At 42.1% G+C, this 23,771-nt stretch overlaps 3 protein-coding genes across 6 annotated transcripts in view; 2 read left to right on the top strand and 1 right to left on the bottom strand.

Annotated features, from left to right (window-relative positions):
- Positions 1–329: 329 nt before the first annotated feature.
- On the top strand, positions 330–11,678 carry LOC148331840 (protein disulfide-isomerase). Of its 2 annotated transcripts, none has more exons than XM_088303062.1 (11): positions 330–507; positions 1,353–1,553; positions 2,188–2,315; positions 2,428–2,565; positions 8,557–8,664; positions 8,967–9,092; positions 9,170–9,367; positions 9,574–9,694; positions 9,852–10,033; positions 11,042–11,131; positions 11,205–11,678. In XM_088303062.1, the coding sequence occupies exons 1-11, from the start codon at positions 333–335 to the stop codon at positions 11,286–11,288; spliced, it is 1,551 nt and encodes a 516-aa protein (XP_088159188.1). In that variant the 5' UTR covers positions 330–332; the 3' UTR covers positions 11,289–11,678. The 2 variants fall into 2 exon arrangements, with proteins under 2 accessions (XP_088159188.1, XP_088159186.1); XM_088303060.1 differs by having other exon boundaries at positions 11,202–11,678.
- Positions 11,679–13,438: 1,760 nt separating this feature from the next.
- LOC148331839 (synaptogyrin-3-like) lies at positions 13,439–17,199 on the top strand. Its single transcript, XM_088302861.1, has 4 exons — positions 13,439–13,726; positions 15,245–15,479; positions 16,008–16,153; positions 16,830–17,199. The coding sequence occupies exons 1-4, from the start codon at positions 13,622–13,624 to the stop codon at positions 17,061–17,063; spliced, it is 720 nt and encodes a 239-aa protein (XP_088158987.1). The 5' UTR covers positions 13,439–13,621; the 3' UTR covers positions 17,064–17,199.
- Positions 17,200–19,038: 1,839 nt separating this feature from the next.
- LOC148331838 (voltage-dependent T-type calcium channel subunit alpha-1H-like) overlaps positions 19,039–23,771 on the bottom strand; it is an 88,817-nt gene continuing 84,084 nt past the window's right edge. For all 3 annotated transcript variants that reach the window (XM_088302168.1, XM_088302167.1, XM_088302169.1), the window contains 2 exons: positions 22,096–22,601; positions 19,039–21,761 (listed from right to left, as the gene is read on the bottom strand). In XM_088302168.1, the coding sequence (XP_088158294.1) occupies positions 21,231–21,761; positions 22,096–22,601 (1,037 nt within the window). In that variant the 3' untranslated portion in view covers positions 19,039–21,230. The remainder of the gene's footprint in view (positions 21,762–22,095; positions 22,602–23,771) is intronic.

Below are 23,771 nucleotides of genomic sequence, written 5' to 3'. Positions count from 1 at the left end.
GATGCCTCGAAAGACAGTAACTCATCTTATTAACACAAGACTAGTTATTCCGAAGAGCAACAATCTCGTCTTGGCCATAAAATGAGTTGTATATGTTAGACCGCATGGAAATACATGACATTACCATTTGAAAAGGCAACATTAGTAAAAGTGTTTCTTCTTCCATTTTGACCTTGTTAGGCAAAGTGCATTAGGCAACTATTAGCAATTGTCTTGATAAGAACAACCGTCAATGACATAGCTCAGATAACGACAAGTTAATGAGCGACAAGACAGGCTTGATAACATTCACCCCTGGGCACACCCGTCCCAACTTGCTGCACTTTGCAACAATGGAGAGACCGTCGATGCCGCTGCTGTGGGTGCTGTTGGTGGCTGCTGCCTTCTGCCTCGCTGCTTGCGCGCAGGACGTGAAAACGCTCCCAGAGAAGGACGGAATTTTACAGCTGGACAAGGCGAATTTCAACAGAGCGCTGAGCACCTACAAGCAGCTACTGGTTCACTTCTGTCAGTTCTTCAACGGCGTAACTGTTACTTCATTGTAGTATTTATTAGTATTATTGGTATCAAGTGAGGGTTCAAAACAGTGCAAGTGTAATATAATTGCCAAAAATTGTACAAACAAAACATTTTGGTACTTTAAGTGTTTTGGGGTGGGAGTATGCCAACACTAGCTTAATTGAAGACTCAAAATTGTCTAAAAAAATGCTGTTAAGTTTGTTGAAGACTTCTTTTTTCAGGGTCATTGATATAGTCTTTGATGTTTTCAAAAACTGTTTTCGGTTTGTCAAGTCTTCAATGTTTATGACTAAGCTTGCACTAGAGTCATGGAAGACCCCAAATTGTCTCGATGTTCTATCACAATCATTTTTGTTGAAAGAAGAGAAAAAAAATCATCTATGATTTCCGAAAACACGTACATTCAGTTTGTTACAGATAAACGAATTTGGAAACATGCACACTAGTTTCAATGAAGTCTAAAAATTATCTTTGATTTTTTTTCCCACTGAACAGCATGCAAGCAAACAATGAAACAAAGAAATACAATTAAGACTAAACATGCATCTCTCATGCCATTCATATCCCAAAAAGAAATAAAAATAACATAAAAAGAGTCCTGAGCCTATCAGGCTCAGCCAATCAGATGGCTGGTTAGAGAGATGTGAGTGGTGTGCTTTGGGCAGTATTTCTTTTTTCAGTCTGTTGTCCAAACCTGTGACATTTCTTGCTTGCAATAACATGAATGATAAGATAGACTAGAACATGTTTTTGAAAAATGCAAAGGGTAGAAAAAAAATGAATATTGGTTTCATTGAAGACTCAAATCATCTTTGATGCTTGTCCCCGTCCAGACGTTCCACTGTCCGCAGACGGCCGTTATTTGTCAGAAGTCTTTCAAGGAGCTGCCATCGATCTTCAGGACTCGGACATCAAGTTTGCGACTGTGGATGTGACGAAAGACAAGGAGCTAGCCAAAGAACTGAACGCAACAGGACCGCCAAACATTAGGCTCTACCTTTTTGGAGAGAAAGTAAACTTTGTATCCTGCCCTGGTGAGTTGAAGTTCAGTTTCACCACAAAAATATTCGGTTGTTAAAATTCATTTTTCATGTTTTTTTTTGTAAGAGATTTTGCTACCAACTACCCCCCCCCCTCCCTCAAAAAAGAAAAAATAGACATCTTTAATTTTTTTATTGAGCCGATTGAAGAAAATAAATGTTGGGCTCTTTGGGGAAGTATAAAAAAAAATAAAAATATGACATATTCCAACTAAAGAGTTTTTATTTATTTATTTATTTATTTGGAACCGTAAAAATATGTATTTTTTTAAACTCACAAAATTTAGAATCACATCTATTTTGTTCTAGAAAAAAATTTACGATTCCTGACAATATCAAGAACAAAATACTTGGGTTGGTTTTCTGCAGGTTGACTGCCTTCCACCAAAACACTCATGAGACCCCCGCCCCCGGACCCGTACACCCACACAATCCCCCATCCCCCTCCTACCACCAAACAAAAAGAAACTCACACTTCGGGGTTCAAATGCAATGAATTTATTATTATTTTTTATTTTTTTTGCCTGAAATCCCAAGAAGTCAAGTCTAATAAAGATGTTGCCTTTTCATCCTGACGGCCTGCATTAAAAATTTTTTTTTTTTTTGGGGGGGGGGCCTGCGATTCAAGTTCCTCAGAGCTCCACTTCCATCGTAACGTGGTTGAAAAGGAGGGCGGGGTCTGCTGCCGACCTCGTAGCCAATCTCAGCCAATTGGTGAGCTCAGAGGAGGAGTTCGTCGTGGTCGGATTCTTTCAGGTGATGACCGTCAAGCCAGCTCTGTGCTCACCGCTCATTAATAAGGTCATTATTAAGTGTGTGTGCGCGTGCGTGCGTGTGCGTGTGCGTGTGTGTGCGTGTGTGTGTGTAGGAGCTGGACAGCGAGTACGTTCAGGTGTTTTACTCGACCGCTGTCAACCTCCCAGACGTCAGGTTTGCCGTGACGCAAAATGATGACGTCATCCATAAATATGATGTCACACTTGATGTTGTGCTGCTTCTTAAACAGGTACCCACAAATCACAATAAAAACATATTTTAAAATGTTTTTGGAAAGTATGGTGATTGTAACAACGAAATTGGCCGAGCTAATAAAGTAGCAAGGGAATTTAGGATTGTGCTTTCAGAATGGATGACCATGGGGTTTAAAGTAGGGTTTCTAAATTGGGTTTGAAAGTGGGGTAAGGGGTTCAAGGTAAGGTTCATGGTTTTGATTGAGGGTTCACTTTGTAAGCGTGGCACAGATAATGTTCAAATTAGGATTAGGGTTTCATATATGGGTCTCACTAGGGTTATGGTTTCAAAGTAGGGTTTCAAATGAGTTTTTGGGCTTCAAATTTGGGTTTCAAACTTGGGTGTCATGGTCCGGGTTGAAGTAGGTGAGGACCCAAACGCAGGGAAGCCAGGCAGGGGTAACTGAAAGGGTATTTAATAAACAGAAAACAATTGGCAAACAAGGAACTTGGAAAAACTGGACAACGATAGGAAACCAACGACAGGAACAGGCGACAGGGACAATGACAGTGAAAATGACAATGAACCAACAAGAACTGAAAGCAACCAAGGAACTAAATACACACAAATTGACGAGACAACGAGGAGCACCTGGACAAGACACGGAGGGTTGGAAGGACCGGATTGGTTAACACAAGGACTTGGGTAAACGAACACAGGTGGACACAATAGACAAGACAAGACAAGACACAGGAACAAGGCCAAAACATGAAACCAAATACTAAACCAAAAATAACAAATACAAATCCTGACAGTGGGTTTGTGTTTAAAATGTGGCTTTCAAATTCCAGTTTGGATTTTAAATTAGTGTTTATGTTTAAAATGTGGGTTTCAAACGAGAATATCATAGTAGGTGTTGTGTAAAGGTTAATATAACCAATCCGAGTTAATGTTGTTATCTCAGCCAATCAGGGGACTTGTTACAGGAATGTGGGGTTGTAAGGAAAAACATGAGTCGTCATAGTAAATGTTAACAAGCAAGTTAACCGCTCTCTCTCTCTCTCGTTATTTAATCACACAATAACGTAACATGGTGTCAGGAGTGGGATCTTCGTGAATCGCGGGAGGATACGTTCCCATGAGAAGAATTGCCCGGACGAGACGATCGGGTGGCTACATTAGGCTCGAAGCTAACGGTGGCTCGCGAACGCCAGGCTAGAAGGCCGAGAGAGGAGCCGACTTCGCCGAAGGTGCGTCGGGGGAGACGTAAACAGGCGAGAAGGCGGCCGATAAAGCTAAAAAGAAGGACAACGAACCAAGGTGCCGTTTAAGCTATCATTAAAAAGAAAAAAAAATGCTCAACAACCCTCCAGCACTGGCGAGCAGTGTCCAGCTAGCTCCACCCGGTAACTTTTACTTCAGCAATGCAAATGAATGGCCAAAGTGGATACGACGGTTTGAACGTTTCAGAATAGCATCAAGTTTGGATAAACAGTCGGAAGAGTACCAAGTCAACACCCTGATGTATACTCTAGGAGATGAAGCTGAAGATATATTGAGCGTGTTGCCCTTAAGCAGTGAGCAGAAGAAGGTATATACAGATGTGAAACAAGCCTTTGAGAACCACTGTGTGAGCAAGAAAAATGTAATTTTTGAGCGTGCACGTTTCAATCGAAGAAATCAAGAGCCGAAAGAAAGTGCAGAATCATTCATCACTGCTGTCCATAGTCTTGCAGAACACTGTGCATTTGGAGCACTAAGAGAGGAGCTTATCAGAGACAGGATTGTTGTTGGTCTAAGAGATGCAAAGTTGTCAGAGTCATTACAGATGGACCCGGATCTCACACTTGAAAAGACAATATGCCGAGTGCGCCACAGTGAAGAAATAAAGAGGCAGCAACCGGTACTGCGTGGCAGTAGGAATGAGAGCGAGTCGGGAAACATAGATGTGATGACTACAAAATGGAAAACCCAGAGGACCTCAAAAGGAGACAGGAGCAGCGCACGTCCCAAATCAGGAAATAGGCATAAAGAGGTGAACTGCGGGAGATGTGGAAATAAAACAAACCACGCGTGGAAAGACTGCCCCGCTAAAGATGCTGAATGCCACAAATGCAAAAAGAAAGGACATTTTGCCCGGAAATGTCGGTCAGCTGGCAGCGTCCATGACATCACAGATGACTCTACGGAGTGTAACTCTGACGTCACCTTTTTGGGAGAAATTATTATTGCAATGGACGATGTTGAAAATGAATGGACAGAACATCTTGAATTAAATGGAGAAACCAGAGAGTTTAAATTAGACACTGGAGCAGGGGTCACAGCTATTCCGTTTCACCACTACTCAACAGACAAACATGGGACTTTGAAACCCCCGAAAATTCCCTTGTACGGCTCGGGCAGGCAGCCCTTGGAGGTAAAAGGCTAGGATGGCCGAGTGGTCTAAGGCGCCGCGTTCAGGACCCAGTCTCCCCAGGAGGCCTGGTTTCGAATCTCGAATTTCCCCATTGTGGGACTAATAAAGGGAATATTATTATTATTATTATTATTATTTCAGAGGAAAACTGAAGGTGAGAAATAGACACACTGAACAAGACATCTATGTGGTGAACAATTTGTCAAAATTACTGTTAGGACTTCCAGCCATTAAAGCTCTGGCTCTTGTGAAGCGTATGCACACAGTTCAGGTGGGAGATGATTTTGTAAAGTGTTACCCCACAGTCTTCAAAGGACTGGGGAAACTGACAACGCCATACAAAATTGAGCTAAGACCAGGGGTCACACCATATGCTCTGTCCGCCCCACATCGAGTTCCTCTCCCGTTACGTGATAAGGTGAGGACAGAACTGGATCGGATGGAGGCCATGGGGGTGATATCTAAGGTCACAAAACCCACTTCATGGTGCGCTGGCCTGGTCGTGGTACCAAAACCAAGGTCAAAAGAAAGACTGAGACTGTGTGTGGACATGACACACTTGAATGAATGGGTGCAGCGGGAGAGGATCATTCTGCCAAACGTGGATCACTCAATGGCAATGCTGACGGGAGCAAAAATCTTCACGAAATTGGATGCCACATCAGGGTTTTGGCAGATTCCATTGACTGAAGATAGTGCTCTCCTGACTGCTTTCATCACTCCATTCGGTCGCTATTGTTTCAACCGGCTGCCGTTTGGAATATCCTCAGCCCCAGAACACTTCCAGCGGAGGATGACGCAAATTCTAGAGGGCTGTGAAGGTGTAGTGTGCCATGCCGACGACATATTAGTGTATGGGAACGACCAAATTGAACATGACTCTAGACTACACCAGGTGCTGAGGAGACTTCGTGAGGCGGGTCTAACTTTGAACAGGGACAAGTGTGAATTTACCAAAAGCAAGATAATGTTTCTTGGACACAGCCTCTCAACAGAAGGTATTAAGCCTGACCCAGGGAAAGTCAAAGCCATTCTGGAGATGCCAGAGCCCACCTGCGTTGCTGATGTGAGGCGAGTGATGGGCATGGCTAACTACCTGGGCAAGTTCCTGCCTCATCTGTCCTCATATGCCCAGCCCCTAACGGTCCTTCAGTCAGAGAAGACAGAATGGTGCTGGGGGACACCACAAAGAGAAGCTTTCCAGAAGCTAAAACCAGAACTGAGCTCACCCAGAGTCCTGGCTGTTTACTCACCTTATGCTGAGACGCGTGTGTCAGCTGATGCATCATCATTTGGGATTGGAGCAGTCCTGATCCAGAAACAGCCTGAGAGTGGAGACTGGAAACCAGTCGTGTTCATCTCCAGACAGCTATCGGATGCTGACAAACGATATGCTCAGATTGAGAAGGAAGCGCTAGCAGTAACCTGGGCATGTGAACGCCTGCAGGTGTACTTGCTAGGGATGAACTTCACAATTGAGACGGATCACAAGCCATTGGTCCCTTTGCTGAGTTGCAAAGCGCTGGATGAGCTTCCTCCCCGTGTCTTGAGATTTCGACTACGACTGTTAAGGTTCACCTATGACATTGTGCATGTGCCAGGGAAGCAACTCATCGCGGCAGACACTTTGTCGAGAGCTCCAGTGAGTCACTTAGCCACACAGGAGGAGAAAGAGATGGAGGCGGATGTTCAAATCTTCGTGGACTCCATCAGACAGTGTCTTCCAGCAACGGAAGTAAGATTGCAACAGCTCGCAGAAAAGCAGAAAGAGGATCCAGTTTGCAGTACTTTGAGACAGTACTGTCAAACCAAGTGGCCTGACAAAACTCACCTTCCAGCTGATATCGGACCTTACTGGTATGCGAGAAATTATCTTTCTATGTCCGGTGACCTGCTCCTGAAAGGACAAAGGATCGTTATTCCCAGCTCCTTAAGAGATGACATGCTCAACATCCTCCATCAGGGTCATCAAGGGATAGGAAAGTGCCGAGCAAGAGCCCGTCAGTCAGTCTGGTGGCCAGGACTCTCAAATGAAATTAAAAACAAAGTGGGAATTTGTCAGACATGTGTGAAACACCGGCACACGCAGCGGGAGCCCCTGTTACCAACCCCTGTGCCAGAGAGACCGTGGCAACGCGTTGGAACTGACCTGTTCATCTGGAAAGAGAAAATCTACCTGGTAGTGATAGATTATTTCTCTCGCTACATCGAAGTGGCACACCTCCATGCAGCATCAGCTGAAACAGTCACAGCAGCGCTAAAGAACATCTTTGCTCGACATGGAGTTCCGGTGGTGCTCGTGTCAGACAATGGGCCACAGTTTGCTGCTTCACTCTTTAAGGACTTTGCCAGTGGGTACGGCTTTACTCACATAACCAGCAGTCCGCGATACCCACAAGCCAATGGTGAGGCTGAGTGGGCAGTGGCCATCGTCAAGGGATTATGGAAAGAGGGAGGAGACTATGCAAAAGCGTTGCTTAGTTATCGAGCTACCCCTCTGGAAAATGGATACTCTCCAGCCCAACTTCTTATGGGAAGACAGCTCAGGACCACAGTCGCACAAGTGCCCGAATCACTGCGTCCACGCTGGCCCAACATTAAACAGTTCCGGACCACAGACACACAAGGTAAACGGAAACAAGTGGAATATTATAACAGACGCCATAGAACACAGAGTCAACCGGAGTTACATCCTGGCCAGAACGTATGGATCGCTACAGAAAGCACTCAGTTGTGCAGAAGACAGACGCCCCCAGATCATACCTAGTCAGAACAGAGGATGGACTGTTGAGGAGAAACTGCGCACACCTGCGAGCTACCCAGCAGTCAGCATCCATTCCAACCAACAGGCAGGAAACTGACTTGCCTATAGGATGAATCAACCTGCAGCAGAGCCAAATGCTGCTTATGTTACAAGCTCAGGCAGACATTCATGTCCACCCAAACGACTGGACTTGTGATTGTGTGAAAAGAGTTCCTGACTGTTATGATCAATGTTCCTATGTGGAAGTGAAGTCATGTTGATGTTGTTTCTTACTTAAAAGGGGGAGATGTTGTGTAAAGGTTAATATAACCAATCAGAGTTGATGTTGTTATCTCAGCCAATCAGGGGACTTGTTACAGGAATGTGGGGTTGTAAGGAAAAACATGAGTCGTCATAGTAAATGTTAACAAGCCAGTTAACCGCTCTCTCTCTCTCTCGTTATTTAATCACACAATAACGTAACAGTAGGGTTTTTAACTAGTGTCAGGGTTTCAAAGTGGGTTACAAATAAGGGTCAATCATGTTGTTTTTAGCTGACATTTTTTTCAGACTTGCAAACATCTCATATGTTCCAACTGTCCTCTTTGAATTGGAATGAGAGAAGCAAGCAAGCTGCCATGTGTGTGTTCATGTTCAAGCCAGGCTAAGTGTGTGCATGCGTGTGTGCGTACATACATGTTGCCTCATCATGGGTTTCACGTCGTTTTGTGAAAACGCTGAACTGGTTGGATCAATATATCTCTTATTAGACTTAAAGAGATCAGGGCTGGTGTGGAAAAAATGCCACCATGGTCATTTCCGTTAGTTATCCTGATTGTTGCTCAAATTGAAGGTTCTATTTTTTCAGCATGTTTGTATTTCTATAGACAAAGCTGATTCAGGCCTACAAGATGACGCCACAAACTTCCAAAGTGGACTTGATGACTTTTGTCAGCGTCTATCAGATGCAGCCCGTCACGGAATACTCCGGAAAGGTACACGAGCATGACGAGTGCTGCAGTTCCACTTTTGGACACATAATGGCAGCAACTCAGTTCAAAACCATTCAAATAAAATGTAAAAAAAAAACTAAGAAAAAGATGTTGCAGTAAAAATGATTTTAAATTCGGTCACTTCATTATGATTTAATTTTGATCTATTATAAAATATTAAACAGTATAACACAATAATTTATTAAAGATGAATATATTTTTGGAGAAATTGAAATGACAGATTAAAATTGAAGTACAAAACAAAGTAAAATTGTCATATAATTCAAAATTTATTGATTCATCAGACGGCCACTCAGATCCTGTCATCGCCCGTTCTAAACCACGCACTCCTTTTTGTCAACAAAAGCTCAGCCGATTTCCACGAGCTGCAAGCCGCCTTCAATGCCGCCGCCGAGGTCTTCAGGATGAAGGTGACAAACACACACACACACACACACACACGCACACTAAAGATCACAAACTCAACTTCTTCTACGTGTATGTTAAGATTTTGTTCGTACTGGTGGATGTGTGGGAGTCACGTAATGGCCGCCTGATGGAGTACTTCCGTGTGCGGGACTTTGAGGCTCCACTCGTGCGACTGGTCAATCTGACCAACCATGTGACCTACCAGCTGCCCTCAGCCAAGCCGGACGCTGACTCCATTGAGGCCTTTTGTCGTAACTACCTCGAGGGCAAGGCAAAGGTATTCGCCGTACACACAGCGTGTGACATTGATATGTAACACAAATCAATGGGAGCGTGTGTGTGCGTAGGTGTGTGTGTGTTTGCGTAGGGGGGGGTGTGTGTGTGTGTGCATGTGCTACTTTGTGTTTTAATCTGTGTAAAGCGCTTTGTTACAGTTGCAACCTTTATGACATGTGCTATACGCATTAAGTTGTATTGTATCAGCCCAAGATGCAGAGTGAGCCGATCCCGGAAGGATGGGACCAGCGTCCGGTAAAGGAACTGGTCGGAAGCACTTTTGAGGCAGTTGCCTTCAACCCTAACCGGACTGTGTTTGTCCTGTTTTGTAAGAATACACACGCATACACACGTAAACACAGACCATGCATACACACACGCAAAATCACATTTTTCTATACACATTCATAACTGAATCATTACTCTGTATTCAGTATATGTAGTGGTGAACCTAATGAAGTGGCCTGTTTGTTTGTGTACTTCAGACGTGCCGTACAGTCCAGCGTCCCGCGCGGTGTTCCCCCTGTGGGAGGAGCTAGCCGCGGCCTTCAGGGCTCGTGACGACGTGGTGGTCGCTCGCATCGACGCGTCTGCTAACGACATCAACATGTCGGTGCAGCGCGCCTATCCATCCTTCTGTCTCTTCCCTGCCCTTTACACAGAGAGAGTATGAGTCACATTTACCTTTGCATCGCTTGCGACACACCACACCACTCCACGCTCACTACGGATCGGAATTATTGGCAAAAAAGCTGGTTGATGCTGGCTGGCTCTGAACGAGAGTCAAAGGAAGTAGAAATATATCAAAATTAAATAATTAACAGTGTTGAACAAAGTCAAATGTTAACTATCAGTCACAGAATTCAATATTCCGACTGAACATCCTATCAAGAAAACAAATACAGGAAGTCACAACCTACCAAAATAAAACTTGTAAAAGCGTCGCTTAATGGGTAAACTCAAATGCACAAAGCCAGTCAGAAGATCCAAATAAATGTCCCTTCTTTACCAAAACCGCTTGATACAAGCTCTGGTTGTGTGTCCTATCAAGAAAACAAAAATATGAAGTAGAAAGGCGTATCAAAATAAAACGAGCTTTGCTGGTGAATTCAAATGCACAGCCAGTTAAAGAAGATTGAAGGCCAAGGATTTTGCTTGGCTACCCAATATAACAACTGAGCATCCTACATTAAACAGCCAGGCACAAGAGATCCAAATTAAGGTCCTTTTTGACAAAAATTCGTTTGATCCTTTGACCCTTGTCCCAAAACAACAGAGAAAAAAATCAAACCACCAACTCATAAAAAAAAAAATCCACGTACAAGTCATAAACTGTTTCTTACATTTCCATATAAGTCGTATTCAGAAAACAAACACAGGAAGTTGATGCCCAACAAAATCAAACCACTAAAAGGGTCAACAAACTCAAATAGGAAACAGCAGCCACGAAAGATCCGTTTCAAAATATTTTGTCCACAAAAGCGACCTCTTTCCAGCTCTGGCCCAGAGTTTTATTAAGCCATCAAAAACAGAAAGTAGAAAACATTCACAAATAAAACCAGTAATGAAATGAAACTAATTCAGACGGCCAACATCAGTCACATTAAATCGAAGTCAGACTTTTTGGTCGAAGTCTACCTAAATAAAAGCAACAATAAGCTCCTTTTTTTCCCAGGCAGTGTTTTACACTGGCGACAAGAAGTTGAAAGCCCTGCTTGCTTTTGTTCACCAGGAGATGAAGAATGCTGCGAAAGACAGAATCAAGGTAAATGTCCCATTTGCCCACGTGAATAAAACCCTGGCTGAAAATAAATCTTTTGTTGTGGGGGGGGGAGGAGGATGATGACAGGCGGAAGTACGTGGAGGCCATGAAAGCAGAAGATGAGAAGAAGGAGAGAAGCGCCGCCAAGGAGGAACTTTAAGCAACTGTCGTGGGAGTGAAGGTTAAAGTAATAAAAAGAAAAAGAAAAAGCTTGATTTGAAGTAATTTCTATTACTGTGCAGAGATGGGGACAAGAAGTTTTTTAAGAAGGACAGACTAAGCAGGTCATATACTGTGTGTATAGAATCAAAGATGTGCACTTGGAGCAGAATAAAATCTTGAAATGTGGTGTATATTGTCCCTTTAACTGATAATTCAACTGACAGAGAGAGAGAGAGAGAGAGAGAGAGCACAAGACTCAAAGTCAGCAAAATTGAAAGCAATACACATGCTATGTGAAGAAGCAATTGAGAGCCAAAATAAGCATCTTATGTTGCATTGAATTTGTGGAAAGGGATGAAGTGCAATAAATACACCCATTTCTACAGCGTGACCCGGTCCGACTCCATCTGTGAATTTGCCTCGTGTGACAACACGAGTCTGAGAAAGATTCCGGTACGCTCGGTTACTATTGCTGCGTTGTTTGGGGGTTAAAAAAGCAACTCCCTGTGTTTATAATATAGATAGTATTTAAAACATTTAATAACGTAAAGACCCACAGCAATTGGACCCAAGGGGCTCATGTACTGTATGGACAAATTTGTTTTTACGGCTAGATTTAGACTGATGAAATGCAAGGACGGATGTGCTTTAAAAGAATGAAGACAGACGGGACACAGGACGACTACTTTAGGAATAAGAACGGAGGGACGATGCAAGGGTGCCCAGGTTGCGGGCAGAAGACAAACAGTACTGGAAATAAAACCTACACAGTAAATTTCATTTTATTCAAGCAATACTATATTTGGTCCCAGTAAACAGAGTAAAATTTGAGAGTAAAATATCCAATGTAAAATTCTCAGAGGAAATTCTCCGCTGAATATATTACTCTCAAATTTTATAGCATACACCTCACTGACAATTATTTTCATTGTTTCATATTGTCATATTCATAGGAGCAATATTTGTACTAATTTAGCGCTAGATTATTTTTCTGTCACGCCATTATTGTGATTATGTTGATGATAGTAAGACTAGGTAATGCCTTTCATAACTCAAATTCGATCTTCACAATGTTATTGTTATTATTATCTTGGTCAAACTAGTTAAGGCAGTGCTTCTCAAATAGTGGGGCGCGGTGCAATGCAGAGGGGGGCGCATGTTAACCTGGGGAACATGCTTTTTTTCCCGCCGTAGTACAGCTGAACGATGTACGGTTTTGGGACCAAAATTGCAATCTCAGGCAACGTGATGTTACGATCGTCAAAGCTGCTGTGCCCCTAGTTCACGCAGCAGGTCACGCAGTACTGATAATAAAAAACAAAACAAAAAAAAAAACTGCGTCGCTCGTTTGTCTTGGATGTGATTTCTTTCGCCGCTTCTTGAATACTAACCACCAAGCTATCTTGCGCCGCAGCAGTATGAGGTTTATTTGTACTATATTTAAGTCCGTGCACAGCAGCAGCAACGAGCTGCACGATGACAAACAAACGACCCCACTAACAGGTAGCGTTTTAAACGAGGAGGCGCACAAGGAGGCGCTAAGTGTGCTAATCGCTAAAATGAATGACAGAATGATAAGTGCTTCAATGTGCGCTCGACTTTTAAGAAGTCTGACTCGAACTGCATTTGGGAGAGCCAACAGATATAAACAGAAATGTTGTATTACAACAATTGTCTATCGAAACAAAATAAGACGACGGCTACGTTAGCAATTTAGCAGATGCTCTCAAACCGGAACACGGAAACGGATGACGTCATCGCGACGAAGAGGTTCGATGTCAAACTTTTGGGTAATATTTATCATCTTATCAATATTTTCACCACAGAGTACTGAATTTTGAAATCCTCACAATAATAGTTGTCAAAATTATATTTCTTTCAAATTTAGCTTTGATAAGGGACATTTTATTGACATAACCTAACATCAATATCCAAACAAAATGTACATTAGTACCAAATGGGAAAAAAATGGTGGTGCGGGTGCGAATTGTTTTCTTCTTGGTAGGGGGGCGTGACAGAAAATAAATGAGAAGCACTGAGTTAAGGCAACAAGTGTAGTGAGAGTCATGCTTGATAAAAGGACGTCACAATTTATTGAGGGGGGGGGGTCATTTCTATTGTTTGGAATATTTCACGGAAGCAAGCCAATAATAACCATGCAGGCAGCCGTCTGAGTGTGACGTCATCGCGAGGCTGCTGGTGGCTGCGGCTGCGCACAGCGGGGCACAGCTGCTTCTGTCGCCGTCTCATCCGCTTCTCTCGGCGGGGAAAAGGAGCCGCGCTAAGCCGGTGGAGGTCGCTAGTTCGCTCGGAGGTGGGGGGCCGGCCGCCATGGAGCCAGCGGCCGCCTACGGAGCCGCCAAAGCCGGGAAACTGGTCTTCGACCCGGTCGCCTTCTTCACACATCCGCGGACCATCTTGAGGCTGCTGTCGTGGGTGAGCATCTGCAAATAAAAAAAAAATGGGGGTGGGGGGGCTTATGCTTTTCCAGTCTTTGTCTCTCTCCTCACATTACGTGCACCATGCAGCATTAAAACGTTTTTCATGCTGTTATTTTTTTAAGACGTTAAAGTGCGCTATCGTTGCATAATTTATCGAATGAGAATATTTTGTATTGATCTATTTCTGTATTTAGTTGAAAGCCTCTTTTGTCTCCAGCTGCAACTTACATGTTAATCATGGACATCTTACTTAATGGGAGCGTAGTGTTACCCCTATTTCATTTTTGAAAGTCTATACAAAAATTATAGACCCAGAAATGTATTTTTAATGGATCGTGAAGTATAGTTTATACATACATTTTGCCTGTAGTCGTAATTTTATTTTTGTATTATTTACTGCTTTAGATTTTATGTCAAAATTAAAACGTAAAAAATAAATAAATAAATAAATAATAAAAACAATTGGAAATTATGTTAAAATGTAGTGGATAAAATTTACATTTTTAAGTTATTGGTATCTTGTCATATTTGGAATTATAAAGAACACTGTCAATGGATTTTTTTTATTTGATGTAATTATTGTTTAAAAAGTAAGATACATGTCAAAATACATGCATAACATATAGACATTTAACTGTATTTACTGTGTATGTATAATTACAGTTAACAACTAATTTTAATAGTATTTATGCATTTATTTCTTTTTATTATTAGCCACTAATTGAACTGGTCACCAGCCAATCACATTTGTCTGTGCCTTTTCAACTTTTTAGAAAATATTTCAATATTAAAAAAACAAACATTTTCCATAATAGTTACAATATATTTTCAATATAATTTCTAAATGTGTTTTTTCAATACATTTTGGAAAAACTATACATTTGAATTCCTTTTAAGTTTAAAAGATTGTTTTTTTTAATTTATTCATTTTTTGGGGGTGGGTTTCCTTCTTTAGGCCACAAATAAGAGTGGCAGAAAGTACAAAAACAGGAGAAACCCGATGACAGTTCGTTTGATGTCCATAAAATGCATTTAGTTGACCATTCGTTTCTTTTCATTACACTGATGTCCATACAACTGTTTTGAAATACAATACAATACAATGTTATTTATAAAGGGCGTTTCACAACAGCTCTTGTTTGTAACCTTCCATGTAAACAAAAAAGGTACAGGCATGGTCCCTTTGCCGGTTTGGATCATTTGGTCCCTTTTCAAACACTAAAAAGTAGTTCGATTTTGAACCCTCGAGGGTACATCACAAAAGGTTGTACCTTGGAGAGCAAAACTGGACACCAATAGTGCCCTTCTTTTTCCAACAGTGTAGACAAATAAGGCCAAGTGTTTAAAATGAGATTTAAAAGAAGACACACAAACCAACACAGGGCTCCAGCAGCTATTGGAACCGATTGGAATCGCAACTGCAACTGTTATGAAATGCGCGATACAAATAAAGTTGTATTGTATTGTATCGTATTGATGAATATGGAAACCAAACATGTGACGCCCACGGCAGGTGTTCTCAATGGTGGTGTTCAGCTGCATCGTCAACGAGGGTTACGTCAACATCGGCAGCGAGCGTCTGTTGTGCGTGTTCAATAAAAACGCTGATGCGTGCAACTTTGGCGTGACAGTGGGCGTGGCCTGCTTCCTGGCCAGCGCCTTCTTCCTGATCCTGGACGCCGTCTTTCCATCCTTCAGCAGCCTGACAGACAGACGGCGCGCCGTTCTGCTCGACCTCGTCTGCTCAGGTAAAACAAACAAAAAAAAAACATTAGAATCTTTACTCAAACACTAATTTCCATCCCTTAAACCTTGTTTGAAACCCCAATTTGATACCTTTACTTGAAACGTTTAGCCAGGCTTGAAAGCCAACTTCTCAATGCTAAATTTGATTCTGACGTGAACCTCAATTTCAAACCCTAATTTGCAGCATTAAGCGTGGCTAGAAAACCCTTATTTGGCACCCTAAATTGAAACCCAACTTTTAAACACTGAACCAGTCCTGAAATTCTGCTTTGAAACGTTAACTTTTATTTAATAGCCTAATTTGAAAACCTAACTGCAATTTAAAATGCAAACCAAGTCTAGCCTAGATTGAAATTCTTATGTGAAATTCTCATTTGCTACACATTTAAAACTTTCCCTGAGGCTTGAGACACTTAACCCTGGCTTGAAGCCCTGCTTTATGAACTTCGTCCTCATTTTAAAACTCGAATTAAAACCTCAACTCCAGGTTGAAACCCTAACACTTCCCGGATGTGCTTTTGCCCCCTGAGGTGTTGCCAGCTTCCTGTGGTTCGTCGGCTTCTGCTTCCTGGCCAATCAGTGGCAGGCGACGTCACCAGACGAGCTGCCGTTGTCGCAAGGCGCCGACGCCGCGCGAGCCGCCATCGCCTTCTGCTTCTTCTCCATCATCACATGGGTCGGTCGCAAGCAAGACTAATACAATTCAAGTTTTCGTAAATAGTTCCCTGACTGATTAATCGGTCAAAGTTATCTTTTCAAATCAAAGTTAACGTGGTAAAAAAAAAAAAATCCCCCAAAAAATCGTCTGTTTTTTGGCAAATTTGGTTCCACATTAACACATGACAACATACGAGAAAAACGATGACATTCATTCTAACATTTTTTTAAGATCAGCGAAAAAATCTGTTGATTTTTAACAATTTTTCCCCTCTGTTGGAAAGTTTAACAAATACAAACAGAGAAAATCTTGTAATATTGGTGCCAACTGTTCTGGCTGGAATTCATATATTTATTATTATAAATTTAAGGGACCAAAAAACATATTATTGTCTTCATATATTTAGATTAATCGGCTGATTATTTGGTTATCAGAATTAAAATCCTGCCTAATATCAGAGTTGGCATTGGACTAAAAAACAAAGCATTTCGGTCGAACCCTAATTCTTTGCCAAAGCATTATTCATTTGCAGTTTGGACATGAAGTACCACATCTGGTCGTCATGGTAATTTGAGCATTTAATGAGTGTTTTGACAGAGAAACATGCCCCTCCCCCACAAAACCCATCGATTTCAATTTCAGAGTGTGTGTGTCTACTCCCGGCCACTAACTTGCTTTCCTCGCTCGCCAACAGACGGTGCTGACGCTGAGCGCCTTGCGTCGTTACCTGTCGGGCTCACACGCCAACCTGTTCACGTGGCAGCACCTGGACGCCGCCCCTGGCCACGCCCGAGCCATGCCCTACCCCATCGCTAACGGCGCCACCATCGTCACCACCAAGCCCTACCAAGCCCCGCCCTTCACCGAGACACTGGACCCGCAGAAGCTCACACAACAGCAGCACAGACCAGTAGCGCCCGCCCTTTAACAACCCGTAACTTAGGCGATGGAGTTGTTGCCATGGCAACCTGCTTTCTTTGCTTTTGTGTGTTTGCGCACGCACGCTACAGTAGTCACACACACACACACACACCAGCATGTTCTTTTAGTGTAGAAGTAAAAAAAAAAAAGGCAGGCCAGCAGCTTCCTGAATGTTCCGCTCCAGATGAAATATTCATGTGACTTAATATTTGATTGTGATACGCTGAAGTGTATGATGAAAAATGAAAAAAAAAAGGAATAAATAAAACCAGCACCACCATCAAAGGAGGGCTCTGCCTTTGTTTGTCTGCTTCACATTAATCCTTTATACTCACGACTCATTGATATGCATGGGACTGTAAAAGATTAGACGTCTTTAATCATCTCAAATATGCATTTGAATTCCTCCCTATATTCCCTCCTGTCTGAATATATGAATGTATATATGTAGAGGAAGGCATGGTGGCCTCACAGACCAGGGTCAATTCTATCCCCGGTCTTCCTATGTGGAGCTTGCATGTTCTCCCCGTTCTGCGTAGGTTTTTTTGGCTAGGTGTTTGTGAGCATGGATGATTGTTCATCGTTGCGATAATGGATGGATGGATATATATGTATATATAGAGAGACAGATTTATCCATCTATCTATGTAAATGAAATGAAGGGATCTTTCATACACAACACAACCGGAGGCGAGTAAAAGCCAGACAGGAAGTAGTTTTATTCCAGGGAGAGTGTTCAAAGCCCTGCTGTTCTTGCATCTCAGACCATTTCAAGTGCAACGTTTCAAATCATCGTCAGTATTACAACAAACATCCTGTAACATTCATAGCGTTAGAAATTCACCTGTGTTCTTCCTCGCGTCACCGTCGCTGCAGCTGATGCTATGTTAATAAAATAGAATCTTCATTATTCGACCGTAAATAAGCCCTTCTCATCTGCATGCCTGTTTATCAGTTCCAAAACACAAACAAAAATATTGGCATTTGCCTCAAAATGACTACTTGTAACCAAAATGCTCACCTATCTGTTCTAATTTGGCCATTATGTTCTTCAAACATTTTGGTCCATCCTGTTATGATTGATGTGTGTGTTCAATTCCACATCAATTTGAGAAGGTTGTCTAATTTATTTTATTTTATTTTATTGAAATATTCCGGAGCGCACTAATGAGTTTTTGGTGCATTGAGGACCAGGATACACATGCTTTCAAAAAAGGTTGCGGTTTCAAGCATGTTGAGTCAAGGCCCTTATAAAAGGGGATTAATTCAGCTCCATCTAGGCAAATTCCATAGCAACAGCCTTGAATCCCTCCCAAAATGGCCACCTCCTTGTACATTTCAGGCATGGGACCTTGAGACAATTCGGTGCATCCTGTCATGATAGACATGTCTTGCCCAATTTTAGGTTTATCTGTGAAACTGGTACACTGAGCTTTCCCAAAAAATCCAGAGGGGCTCCGGAGCGAGTTCTTGGACGTTGTGTTGAAGAAACCTCACCAACCACCAGGTTACACACTTTATCACTTGCTGACGCCCCCTAAAAAAGGCGCTTGAGTCCAATCTGTTGGCCAAATTTTTTGGTAGCCCTAGTATTTATCCAAAATGGCCGCCTTCCTGTTCAATTTTGTGCATGGGTCCTTCAGACTTTTTTGTCCGTCCTGTTAATATTGACTCATGGCCAATTTCATATCTTGGTGAAACTGGTTTCCTGGGCTGATTTTTTAAAAAATATTCAGAGGGTCACTTTGATTGAGTTTTGGGTGTGTTGGGGACCCCAAGAATCCAAGGTTTTCACTACACGCTTTTAAAACTCTCAAAAGGTGATTCATTCAGCTCAATTTAGTTCACCCAAGATGCATGCTTCTTCTTTTGTTAAATTTCAGTCATGGCTCCTTGAAACATTTTCATGCATCCTGCTATTCTAGACATCAAGTCAAACGATGAAACTGGTGTCCGGGGCTGAATTTGAAAACTTTCCACTGAGCAAGTTCTTGATGTTTGTGTTCGAAATCCCAAAGATACACATTGCATAAATTGGTGCGTTTTGGGGCTTACGGAAGCTCGCCCAAAAGGCGATTCAAGTCCAACTTCACACAGCAGGGGGCAGTCTAACGCTACTTCTACCTGAGTATATAAAGCCATAAAACAGGAAGTGAAACTCATCAGGCGGGAATATTTCAATGATTATTGTGTGCGCGTAGGGGGCAAACAGGAAGAGGTAGAGACCGCTAAAGCCTAGGTCACACTACATATTCTATACATTGGTTGGATTCAGTATGACTTATAAAATGGCGCCGGTTTGAAAGGTCATTGGATGGATGGATGTCAGCTTGAAAAGAAACATCTGGAAAGTTGAGGCAAAAAAACAAAAATCAATAACTCAACGATTGTTACACTTTATCGGATTGATGTACCTAAAAAAGTTTTCTGTATAATTAAATATTTTGGAATATTTGTTTAAAAAAAAAAATCTACCACTTTTATGACTGTCAAAATGTTGTATATGAAATGTTGTATTTCATGAATTTAAGATTATAATATTACAATATATTTGAATGCAGCAAAGGTGATACAATTAGCACAGATTTGTAACAAAAGAAGGTGAAAAATCTTGCCCCAAAATGCTGAAAATGAAGGATGGGGGGGCGAGGGAAGGAAAACAAGACGCACAAATTCTTGCCAAAAAAAAAAAAAGATCAGTTCTCTGAGCATTATGGGACATTGTGCACATTTAGATTTTTCTTTAGGGTAATTTTTAGGACAAGTGTCCTCGGTTGTTATTAAAGCTTTGAAAATATTTTATTTTTTACATTTGTGATCTCAACAGTGAAACACATTGTTGAATTTAACATCGCACTCTTAAAAGAAACATTAAGTATATTGTCTTTGTATAGTTATTAGTAAAATTTTCATTGAAAGCTGTGCAAAAAATATGAAAAATATGGGTGATGGAACTATCAATTAAATTTTTTCTTTGGCTTTTTTTTTATATTAAATAGTAGAGTAGTAGAGTGCAAGACAAGATAGGCAAAAAAATACTGTGGGAAAAGTTTCAAAAAAGTTTAAGAATGCTTACTTGATTAATTAGGAACAGTGGTTAACTCATAATTTGAGGATTTTTTTCAGAAAACTATGCAAAAGTCTCAAAAAATTAAGAAAGGAATGATGCAAAACATGTTGCAAAAGGTATGTAAAAAAACAGCAGAAGATAAGAGAATGTTTCGTTGAATTTCTGTTTAGCTGAACTGCAGTTAACCTCTTTTTACACTTACCACCAGAAGTAAAAAAAAAATCAAAAGGTTATGCCACTTTTTTTTAATCGTTTGAGTTTTTGTGGAAAACATTACTTTTTTAAAGTACTTTTGGTTAATATTGTATTTTATAACTACCATTTAACACATGACGTAGTATTTTGCGCGACAAAGTAAAAAGAGCATAAAAAAATAGGATGCAACATTGACCCAGTTTCTTCATTTACTACCAACTGCAATTGACTTCTTTTTACACTTGTAATTGTAATTTCAGCAAAAACCGCCGCAAAGAAAGACACCCAAAAAAATCAAAGGATATTTGCATTCATTTGGATTTTTTTTATGACCAGGGTATTTTAATTTATTAAAAAAAGCTTTAAAAAAATAAAAGCTAGTGTTTCATTTATATAACATTTTTACTACAAAGAGCATTTAATTCTCACCTAAACAGCTTAAAAAAATTATATAATTCAAGTTATACCTCAGCGTTTTATTTTATTGGTTTATCATTTTCCCATGAAAATGGTTCATGTATTTTTACACTTGCATAACCGTTGAAGAAGTTTAAAGTATTATTGGAGCAGAATTAATTTTAGTTCCATGATGTCCAATGTTGAACAAGAGGGACAAAGCATTCGGAACAGGCATAGGTTTAGATGGTACTGTGACCTAGGCTTGAGGCGCAAGGGGAAAATAAGCTGGGATCGGAGCAGGAGTATAGAACAAGCAAGGGGGAAGTCGACGTGTAGTCAGTATACATTTAAGGGTAAACGAGTCGAAAGTTGTGCATCTCGTGTGCAACTAAACAAACAAACTGTAATGCGGAGAGCCGTCAGAACATACAAACCCTGTGATTGCCCTGGACAAGGCAGGGGGTTGTGGTCAGCGGGGGCGTGGCCTGCTGTGCTTCGCAGAACAAGAAGTCAGTCGTCCATAGAGCCGGACTCGGGCTGATTGGTCGCCAGAGTGGTGGCGTCGAACGACAGCGTCCGCCTCCTGAGCTCCACGCTGCTGTCCATCAACTGTGTCGCCATGGTAACCGGCTCCTCTCCCGGGGGTGGGCTCACGCGCTCCTTCCTGTTCCGGCCCGACACCGGCGACACTGATTGGCAGAGGCGGCCACGGGCCTCGTCGGGATCAGGAGCCAGGTGTCTGTGCAAGTGTGTGTTGATGCGCTGCACTTCCTCGTCCGCGTCGTCCGCCACCCGGGGCTGCGAACAGCCCGCGTCCTTTCCCACAAGGTCCGACTCGGGTCCGGGTTCTGAACCAGCCGTGTCGCCACGACTGCGGCATGAGATGACTCTCTGCGGTTGAGTGTATTTCAATGTGTGAACGCTGGACGAGCGCTGCCGAGGCGGCGTGGAAGAACATGTGCCGGCCGGTATGGGGAGGTGGCTATCTGAAACGTTGTCACCCGAGCCGCTTTGATCCAGTGAATCACAACGTACAGCCTCCTGCATGTAAACATATGGAAATAAACCCAGAAATAATCCCTTGGTGAAACAATGAGAAAACAAAATATTCAAGGGAAGATGTGGTGTTAGGTCAAGTCATGGGGCAAATTTGCATGTGCCCCAAAAGCCTTTTTTTTTTTTTTTAAAGCATAAACAAGTGTGCCCCTTTCATGGAAACAAGGGGGTAAACGGGAAACTTGGCAAGTCAACTTGCCAATAACATTTGCACCAATAACTTTACGGGGCAAAATCATAAGTGCCCCAACAGTTGATAAAAACAAAATAATCACATGCAACATTTAACACACAAAACGCAAAATGAAAAGACACTCACTTGTCTGCGCAGCTGTCGACCGGCAGCACGGAAAGACGCCGGCCTCTTGAGGACGGAACTCTCTGGGATGTATGAGGGGCTTAGCTTGTTGCGATCCAGACTCTCTTGGGGGCTCAGCCAATGTGAGGGCCCCCTGGAGGCCCCGTGAAGGGGACTTAGCCTGAGCGAGGGATGTCTGTCTATACTGCAGCTCGACACCAGCTTCACTCTCTCCCCGCCCACCCTGTAACCGTCCACACTGTGCGCGGAGCTCAGTCGGCGAAGGTCGGTGACCCGCGACGGGCTGAACCGGCACCCGTCCACGCTGTGAGCCGAGTCCAGTCGGCGGCGGTCAGGCGGCCCGCCTTGGCGGGACGGGCCCCTGTCGATGCTCTGGGAGCTGCTTAGGCGGATCATGGGGCGGCTGCTGCGTCCGTAGCCCAGCGAGGCGTGGCTGATGGCGGGGAGGGCGCCGGGAACCTGCAGCAGGGAACCGCCCCCGCTGGAGCCCAGTGACGACATGGAGCCTAGAAAAAAAATAAATCCAAATTTACCACGGCAATTTTGCCGGCTCATGTCTGAATCTTCATGGGGCAGTATGTGCCTACCAAAGATGACCTAAAAATAAATTAATAATAACTGTCAGTATCTTTGGTAAGCAGGGGCAGGCTGCTTCACTGCCACACACAGCACAGAACGGGCAGGGAGAGATGGCAGTAGCACTAAATTAGTTGTTACAAAACCCCACAGACAATAAGTAATGAGCTGTTGCTAGGCAGATTACAGGGGGCTAAATCATGCGTGCATGAAAGTTTTACATTTCAGGAAAACTAGGTATAACAAAAATCAAAAAGTATTTGAACGATTAAAAATTTGAATAGAGCTAATCACATCTTGAAAAAAAATCATTGTAATTAATTCAATTCAAACTGTCTCCAAAATATGTTCTAATATTTTAATCATACATACGGTATATAAAATAAACACATGCTTTGCGTTGAGATGGGAATTTAAACTTGAATAGTGTCGGTGGAACTGGAATTCCTATGAATTCCATGACAGACAAGAAAAAACAATAAAAGCTATTATTGTAAAAATGCAAGGACAGGAAAGACATTTTGTGAGGGAAGAAGTCCTTTTTCAAGTTGTTAAAAATGGTTCAAGTTAGGCCAGACCGACTGTACTACTTGCCGTCAAGTGTAATTCTGTATTTGTGTAATTCTGTATATGAAAATACATTATTTTTAAATTTTTGGAAAAATATTTTACATTTTGTACTAGTGTACATTATGTTATCCCAATAAAACATGGTCCTTCAGCAGAGCTCAATTCATTAAAAATTTAATTTTGAGACATATTATTGTATAGATCTCAAAACTCAGTACTCTGTGGTGCAAATAACAGTGATGAGATTATTAATACTTAATACACGTTTGACATCGTAACTCTTCATCATGACATCAGCCGTTGTTACTAATATAGCCGTCATCGTATTTTATGTCTCGCTACGTAGTGATTGCAATACAACATTTCTGTTCATAGCGGCTGGCTGGTTCTAGTCAAACATCTGTCAAAAGTCAAGTGTACGTCAAAGCACTTATTTTGGGTCTTTCCCAACTCTGTATTTCGCTTTAGCAATTAGCACGCTTAGGGCCTCCTCGGTTAAAACCCTATATGAAAAAACGTGATATATAAGT

Source organism: Idiotropiscis lumnitzeri, chromosome 8, assembly GCF_059441095.1.
Source record: "Idiotropiscis lumnitzeri isolate Australia: NSW breed Sydney's pygmy pipehorse chromosome 8, RoL_Ilum_1.0, whole genome shotgun sequence".
Taxonomy (NCBI): domain Eukaryota; kingdom Metazoa; phylum Chordata; class Actinopteri; order Syngnathiformes; family Syngnathidae; genus Idiotropiscis; species Idiotropiscis lumnitzeri.
Note: the sequence above shows the minus strand (reverse complement) of the source record. Positions and strands in the feature narration are given on the sequence as shown.

What these genes read in the sequence shown, in the direction of transcription:
- LOC148331840 (XM_088303060.1), top strand. Translation starts at nt 333, where the DNA reads ATGGAGAGACCGTCGATGCCGCTGCTGTGGGTGCTGTTGGTGGCTGCT. An exon ending in AAACTTTGTATCCTGCCCTG is followed by an intron (nt 1,554 to 2,187) that starts GTGAGTTGAAGT and finishes CTGCGATTCAAG; the next exon opens with TTCCTCAGAGCTCCACTTCC. An exon ending in ACCTCGAGGGCAAGGCAAAG is followed by an intron (nt 9,368 to 9,573) that starts GTATTCGCCGTA and finishes GTATTGTATCAG; the next exon opens with CCCAAGATGCAGAGTGAGCC.
- LOC148331839 (XM_088302861.1), top strand. Translation starts at nt 13,622, where the DNA reads ATGGAGCCAGCGGCCGCCTACGGAGCCGCCAAAGCCGGGAAACTGGTC. An exon ending in GCTCGACCTCGTCTGCTCAG is followed by an intron (nt 15,480 to 16,007) that starts GTAAAACAAACA and finishes TTGCCCCCTGAG; the next exon opens with GTGTTGCCAGCTTCCTGTGG. An exon ending in TCTTCTCCATCATCACATGG is followed by an intron (nt 16,154 to 16,829) that starts GTCGGTCGCAAG and finishes GCTCGCCAACAG; the next exon opens with ACGGTGCTGACGCTGAGCGC.